The following is an 8228-nucleotide window of genomic DNA, read 5'->3' as shown; positions in this document are numbered from 1 at the left end:
CACAGCTGAAAATTACAAAGATAATGTCATTTTAATGTTTATATCAGACAAGATCATAAGGGAAGGAATGCAGTCATTTTGAAACGCTTATCAACTACATGTTGAAAAATAAGCAACCAAAATATGGGAAGGGGAAATAGAATTTAAACTTTAAAAAATCAATTCGTCCACAGAACAGTTATTTAAAAAGCAGAAAAAAGTAATTGGAAGAAGAGTAATAATGTAAGCCAAAAATCTCTTTTGTAGGTTAGAATGTATGTTAATTCTACACGCAAATAATATGCTAAAAAAATTTAATTACAGGCTCTTAGGCAATAATAATAAAATACGAAGCTGTCAAACCTGCTATTGTTTCAAAAGTAGCAGTTCAAAGAATTTTTCTTTTATCTGTGTATTAGGAATAGAGGGTATTAAAGATGCAAATTTTGAGAAAGAAGAAAATGTTAATTGACTTTCCTTGCTAGAAAGACATCATGGTTTTAATGCTGGAAGAGAAAAGGATTTACCTTTCACTGCTGCATTTTACAGTGGTGCCAGGCGTTTTTCTGCTCACAGACCTCGCTTCTGCTGCTGCTTTCTGTTGTCCTAAGTATAAGAAAAGTCTCTTTTCATATCATGATACCATTTATTTTCTTAAACTAGTTTTGTATCTTTCTTCAGTATTTGATATTGCATTGAAACATATAAATATGCAGTCACCACAGACAGAATGGGGCGACAAAAGGAAACCAACAACAAAAATCCTGGAATGTACCACTTCTCCCATAAACACCTGTATATTACTGTAAATGACTGTGGACAAATTATCTTGAAATTCTGTAGTCAGAATTTTTTTTCTTTTTTTAAATCTGTGTTGTCGGGAGAGGCTAGCAGCACAAAAATTTCCACAAAACAGACAATTTTAATCTTTTAAGAAATAAAATCTTAAAAACAACAACAAAGACTGAATGATTTTTATATCTATATGTTCACCAAAAGTTAGTATGAAATTATTTTATTAAAAGCAACTAGTATTGTAGACAGAAATAGCTAGTGCATACCTTTGCCAGCTTTGCTTCTCACGGATTTCAGTTTTGCATTTGCTTTGCTTTTAACTTGATCAACTGGAGTGTGAGGAGCATCTTTATTATTTTCTGTTAAACAGAAGATCACATGCAGAAGTCATAGATAATCAACTTTTAATTTATCTTAAGTACCAGTATTTTAAATTTTGGCTGTTATATAAGAAAGTCATACATTTTTAACCCCACTTTTTCCCTGAACTAGAAATTAGATAATAAGGCTAGAAGGAAGCTTGAAATGTCACTCAGCTATAACCTGCCCCAACATAGGTCAATCACATGTATACTATTCCTGACAGTCATTTAGTCTGTTCTATTGTGTCATAACTCAAGCAAGCAGGTTAGAAGACCAGCTTGGCTGAACAGGGAAGTCTTCATAGAGCTCAAGAGGAAAAAGAAGTTATACAAACTCTGGAAGTGTGGTCAGGCTTCACAGGAAGATTACAGAGCTGTGGTTCATATATGTGGCAAGAAGACACAAAAAGCCAAAGCTCAATTTGAGTTGAAATTGGACGGTGTTGTGTCAGACAACAAGAAGGGCTTTTTAAAGTATATTAGAAGCAAGAGGAGGTCTAAAGAAAACATTGGACCAATACTTGGTGAAGATGGTCACCTGACTAATAGGAATGAAGGAAAAGCGGAGGCATTCAATGCTTTTTTTGCCTCAGTCTTTAATACTACTGATGGACCTTGGGCTTCCCGGTCCTCTTGGATGCATGGTCCATCCTTCTGAACAAAGTGGCCAACTGTGAGCTGAGAGGGTTCATGGTGCGCTGGGTGAAGAACTGGCTGAAGGGCAGAGCTCCAAGAGTTGTAGTGAATGGGGCTACATCTGGCTGGAAGACTGGTCACCAAGGGTGTTCCTCAGGGCTCAATTCTAAGGCCAGTTCTGTTCAGTATTTTTATCAATGATCCATCCAGACGCAGAGTTGATGCACCATTAGCAAGTTTGCTAATGATATCAAATGGGGAGGTGCTGTTGACTCTCTTGAGGAACAAGAGGCCTTGCAGCAGGGTCTAGATAGATTGGAGCACTGGATGATCACTAATAGCATGAAATGTAACAAGACCAAATACCAGATTCTGCACCTAGGACAGAGTAACGACAGGCACAAGTATAAATTGGGAGAGGAGTAGCTGGAGGGCAACCCTGCACAAAGGGATCTGGGATGCTCCTTGACAGCGGGCTTAGAATACAGGTCAGTAGTGTCAATGTGCCCTGGCAGCCAAGCAGGCAAACCACATCCTGGGGCGCATCTGACCAGCTGGTCAAGAGAGGGGATTATCCCACTTTATCTAGAATTGGTGCAGCCTCACCTGGAGTGCTGTGTGCAGCTCTGGGCCCCACAATTTAAGGAAGATATTCAGGCACCCAAATACATCCAGAGAAGGGCAACAAAGCTGCGAAAGGGCTGGAAGGGATGTGCTATGAGGAGCAGCTGAGGACCCTGGGTTTGTCTAGTTTGAAGAAAAGGAGGCTGAGGAGCGACCCATTGCTCTCTGCAGCTTCCTGAGGAGGAGAAGTGGAGAGGGAGGTGCTGATCTCTTCTCCCTGAGATCCAGTGATAGGACACATGGGAATAGTTCAAAGCTGTGCCAAGAGAGGTTTAGACTGGACTTTAGGAAGCATTTATTTACTGAGAGGGTGGTCAAACAGTGGAACAGGCTTCCTAGAAATGTGGTTGATGCCCCAAGCCTGTCAGTGTTTAAGAGGCATTTGGACAATGTCCTTAATAACACATTTAACTTTTGCTCAGCCCTGAAGTGGTCAGGCAGTTGGACTAGATGATCAGTCTAGATCCTTTCCAACTGAAATATCCTATTCTAGTTTTAAAATTTCTAACAATTTTAGGAAATCTCTTTCTTCAGCATTCTCTGTTATTGCTAGGAAGCTTTTTTCCTAACATGAAAACTAAATCTCCTTTGCAGCAATTGAAAGACAGAAGTAGTGTCTGCTGCCCTTTTTGCACACAGCTATCATTTACAAATTTGAAGTAGTAAATGCCGCTTTATTTGTAATGATCCCCCAAATGTATTCGCAGAGGGGTGGGAGAGGGGAAGCATCCTGCTTTTAAAAGTGCTCAAAAATCCTCTTTCATGAGAAATTTATACCAAAAAGTATTTTCAGAGATGTTAGTAGAAAACAGTACAACTATTTTCTCAAAAGCATGCTTCCAACTTCCCATCCAATAAATATTTGAAGACATAAACATAGAAGATATAAGAGATTAAGTATTAGACACTTCCAGAAACAACAGATTAAAGCTCTGAAATAATAATATAAACAAATAATTAAAACAAATATTAAGAGAAAACATGATCTGCTTAAAACAGTGCTGCAAGCAGACCTAAACAAGTTTCATCCAATTGCTTTTCTACCGAAAAATGTTGGACTTTCTTTGCTACCAGCACAATGTACGTTGCTAAGGCACGTGTAGCTGCAGAAGCTGTGCAGGCAGGGGAAACTCTTTTAGCTACTTCCACTTCAAGCTATTAAATAGCGATAAAACCAAATCTGGCTCCAACATACGAGCTTCTAACAAGGACAGACCATTATCAGCACTAAAGATATCAGCTATAGACTGCTATAATACAGTCTGCAAGAAGCATAGCCACATTAACTCCAAAGTCTAAAAAACCTACAAAGAACTTATTTCTTCCTCCAAGTTAACAAGTCACATTTTAAAGATGAGTTAGTCAGCACTAGTATTTAGCAGGCACATGAGTGTGCCAAACAGCTAAAAAAAAAAAGTCCCTTTTAATACTGTCTGTTAAAAAGAAAGAGCTGCGGGACAGAGCTTAAGACTCAAAATACAGCACTGGTTATACTAGAGTAATATGGAGAAAAAGAAAACACAGAATCCGATAAATGAAAAAATGGAAAACACTTCAGCACAAATATTTTAAACTGTATGCATATTTACTAGATGTTACCTTTTCCCATTTTTTCAAAGAGTAGATGATTTAATGGAGGAAAACTTATTTTCATGTATGTCTAAACAAGTCACTCGGTTGTATATCTACTACTAACCTACACCTCTCATGAATTACCTTCTTCATTTTGAACAGTATTTTCAGATAATGTGATGTCAGTTTCCTGTGTCCTTTCAGAGAGGCCTGTTTCCTCAGTCCTTTCCGAGTGGTCCTTGCACACATTAGAATCTTTGGTCAAGTTCATCTTGATCTTCTCAATAGCTCTTTGGCACAGTTTATCCTTCACTTTCTGGAGAAGAGACATTTAATATTAAGTGCAACTTAATTTTACAACTATTTCTTTCTTCCATTAAATTTACCCACTAATAGGATTAGTTAAATTTACTGTACAAAAGACACAACACGTGACATGAAGATGATCAGTCAAGTTGAAAGGAGAAAACACATTCTCAGTCAGCATCAGGCACTGAAACTCCAAAATACTTTTCACTGAAACTCCAAAATACTTTATTTTTTTTTTCAAGGAAACCTAAAAACATTAAAGCAACTGGACCTTTCCAGCTGAGTCCTGGAGCATTGCTGTCTCTGGATGATATGCCCATAGTGGATCACCATTCTTTTCAACTTTTCTATACACCATTGTCTTCCTCTGTCACACTCACAAATTTTACTTTATTTTTTCCATTTTAATAAAAGCAACAAAGTAAAAACCTCCACATCACTCTTGTAATCCCTTCCCACTTGATCTTAAATCAAGCACCCTTTTCATGTTACCTAATTACAGGTACAATTACATTGTAAAGCATAGGCATAAAATTTCAGCTGTTAATTATTAACTAAAGATAAGCCATCCAAATCATGAAAGATTTAATTTTAACATAAAAAAATTAACTACACCACAGTTATCAAAAGAACTTACTGTACTGAAATGTATCAAGTTGGGCACACTGTTTCATGCTGGTTTTACTACCTATGGTAGCTGAAACACGTAAATTATACAGTGATATTAGCTTAGATTTTTGTAGATAACTCATCAAAAATTAATTTTCAAAGACTGGTTAAAAGAGAAATTTAAGTCACATTGTCATAGTAAACAAAAGGCACTTCTTCATTTTTAAGCATATCAGAATATAAGATTGCTAATGGTTAAAAAGTAAGAATCATGTTATTCATGTGCTACCTCTTGAATCTCATTGAGCAAAACCAGAAGATTGTCTGTGGAAGAACTACTGAGTTCTAGTGAATTTAAAGCTTTTGCATAAATACGAACATCTGGTGCAGTTGGGTCCATCAAGATTTCATGGCAAATTTTAATTGCTAAACTATCATGCACTGTTGAGTCCTGTAAAGGAAATAAATTATATATCAGAAACTTCATTGAGAACTATTTTCAAAAGACAGCAATGAGATCATTCTGATGTAAGCAGCTAATGACTAATTTTACAGAGTAAACATTTTCCTAAAATGCAGAATTTTGAGTACATACACCAACTGATTTTTATAAATACTTTTCCTAATATAGACAGTTAGCCATGGTGCAAGTTCCTACTAGAATTTTTTAATTGCAAGAGGGACGGGAAATTGAAGAGAGGGGAGGTCAAGCTAAAAGATTTTGTTACCTGAACAGTCACTCCAGCTTCTGACACTAGGAATCTCAAAGAGGCCCATACAGCTAGCAGTAAAGGAAGGGGGTCAGACACAAATATTATTTTTCTCCAGTTTAACGCACTGTACCTGATTGTCCTGAGACTTTCTAAACTGAGGGTTCACTGCACTTGGTCTGGTCAGGTCCACTAACAGTTCAGAAACATTACTGATATCTATTTCAGCCAAAGGTGAAGTTGCAGGAGCATTTAACAGCGTTTGCAGAGTTGGAAGATAGGCTTCTTCAAAGCATTCCTGGTTAGACCTGTTTCATTTGAGTCAAACATTGTAGCATCATGAGACAAAATTACACCTTAATTCACCCCTAAATTTTCTTTTCTATGATGAAAGTTCACTGACCCATTACAATACATCAGTCAAAGCAAAGTGGGAGCAGCCAAACTTGGTAGAGACAGCCAGCAGGATCAAGATATCAAAACTGCTTCCCCAAACCAATTTATTTTTAAGTTTCAGCACATGGTATTTCAAGTAAGTTTTAAGTAATGCGTCCTGCCTCTGAACAGTTTGAAAGTTCATCCTTACTACTGAAAACCTAACTGATATATAGACACATATTCTCTCTTAAGGGGCAGAAATACATTTCTCTAAATCCTTTATTTAGATTAATTTGTTTTCTGCTCACTCCTCCTTCCTGATAGCATATTTCTTTGAGGATACTTTTCATTGTGTAAGAAAGCAAGGAAGCCTGTCAAAAAAAGGCAGTGGTTAACAAGATTTTTGGAAGAAATACTTGTGCTTTCTTTTCTCAGAAAAATTAATAACTCTTGCCAAGCAAGCCTAAAAATCATGTTTCACTTGGTTCTGCAGCAAGTTGTCTAAAAGTGTAGTTCCACAAGACAGGTCAAAACTATTTAAAATTTAAGGTGTCAGAAAGTACAAGGTACTAGTTGGTGAAGTGAAGCCTTTTTTGTTTCTGATACTTGTTAACCTCCTATTTGAACCCAAATAACTACAGGAGGAAACTAAGAAAGCAACTAACTTCAAAAAAGCAGATTGATTGCTGCTGGATTATTGAGACAAATCAGCTGACCAAAAGACCTTTTGAGCACTAAAACCGGAGCAAGAAAGAATGGAAGCAAGAACTCTCCCTTTCAGCAGCTTTAAGCCTTTGAACTGGCTCAAGTGTAATTGAAGTAGCATTCATATAATTTCCTGCAAATTAAAAAAAAGTCTAGTAGCATATAGGCACAAGGCAGAACTTTCTCCTCTTAGGCTGCCAGAGAGTTTATTACTTTTTAGAAAACATTCCATGAATAAGAATGGTTCACTGGTTACAGGATCCTGTCCCCATTATTAGCATGCCATGCTGCTCTATTGACATGACAGACTATTTATAGAAGCATCAACATTTTTTTCCTCACACAGGATTCAAATATTTAATCTCAAAAAGTAAGTCTCTTGATTATATCTGTGACCAGATGGAGAAGTTAACAGAGCAGCACCCAGAACACAAATGGAATTTGAAAATCCAGTGAGAGATCACTACCAAAATTAGGTATGAACCCCAGCCAAATCTCATTCATTACCTGAGTTTTCCTTTTATGAATGGAAACTTTGCAGACAGTTCTGAGTTTCACATGGTAATTAATAATTCTCTTCTGAAAATACAGTACTGGTAACTGAAGACACTCCATGTTTCATCTTAAAATGAACCATTGAGATGCAGAATGCAGATAACATTTTGAGACAGAAAATTAATGAGGTTTCCTAACTAAACAGAGATTCCAAATCAATGAGCTAGACTAAGATTTAGGATTTTTTGCTCCACTGATTTTTCCAATTTTTGCTTAAAGCATACATTTCTTTTTCAAGAAAAACATAATCTATGGGTGCCACAAGGAATTGCCTCATTTGCAAATGACTTTGAAATAGACAAAATTACTCAGGTGGGCAATCATTAGAACTCATAATAAGAAAAAAAAAAAATCACAGGGTCAGAAGATGACATTCACAGGTATAATCAATGTTAAAAGCCTAAATTCATTACTCAGTATCAGAGGTACTGGAAGCATATGAAATTAGTTTTTTTTGTTACTTATTTTATAAAGAATTTAAGTAGGGAAAACCCCATTCTGAAGAAGACTGGGTATTTTTCTCTTTTTTTTTCCTCTGACAATAGCAAAAATACATCTGTTTGGGTTTTTTCCTCTCTAAACCAACTCCCCTTTGAACTACTCCTCTTAATGTGGCAATTTATAGGCCACAAAAAATTCAATTCAATTTGCCTTGGAAAAATAGATAAGGTAATATATAGTACACCTAAATTAAATCTTAACCATAATAAAACCCCAGATAAAAACTCAGCTAGTTCAGACTGGCTAAAACCACTAGCAGCAACTAAAAAAGTAAGTTAAACATTCTTTTCTTTGAGCAAGTGAAAGGAGATGAGAATTACTATTTAAGCTCCTATCCCCCTTACATAAGCTCTCTACCTCCTTTGTCCTTTACCAAAATAAACAAATTTTGAATCTGCTGTGAATTTAGATTGGAGTTTTCTTTGGTTAAAAACCAAACCAAACCCAAACCACTGCCAACCAGCCTGCTGCTTTGATATCTGCTGGGCACCAA

At 36.5% G+C, this 8228-nt stretch overlaps 1 protein-coding gene across 1 annotated transcript in view; it reads right to left on the bottom strand.

The window, feature by feature from the left end:
- Positions 1 to 8228, bottom strand: part of NCAPG (non-SMC condensin I complex, subunit G) — a gene marked incomplete at its 5' end in the record, with an annotated part of 20474 nt that overhangs the window by 452 nt on the left and 11794 nt on the right. The window contains 5 exons of the mRNA XM_010078851.1: positions 507 to 585; positions 1041 to 1133; positions 4113 to 4284; positions 5176 to 5337; positions 5730 to 5904. Of these exons, the coding sequence (XP_010077153.1) occupies positions 507 to 585; positions 1041 to 1133; positions 4113 to 4284; positions 5176 to 5337; positions 5730 to 5904 (681 nt within the window). The remainder of the gene's footprint in view (positions 1 to 506; positions 586 to 1040; positions 1134 to 4112; positions 4285 to 5175; positions 5338 to 5729; positions 5905 to 8228) is intronic.

Source organism: Pterocles gutturalis, unplaced genomic scaffold (genome assembly GCF_000699245.1).
Source record: "Pterocles gutturalis isolate BGI_N339 unplaced genomic scaffold, ASM69924v1 scaffold19953, whole genome shotgun sequence".
Lineage (NCBI taxonomy): Eukaryota > Metazoa > Chordata > Aves > Pterocliformes > Pteroclidae > Pterocles > Pterocles gutturalis.
This window is presented reverse-complemented; position numbering and strand designations above follow the sequence as displayed.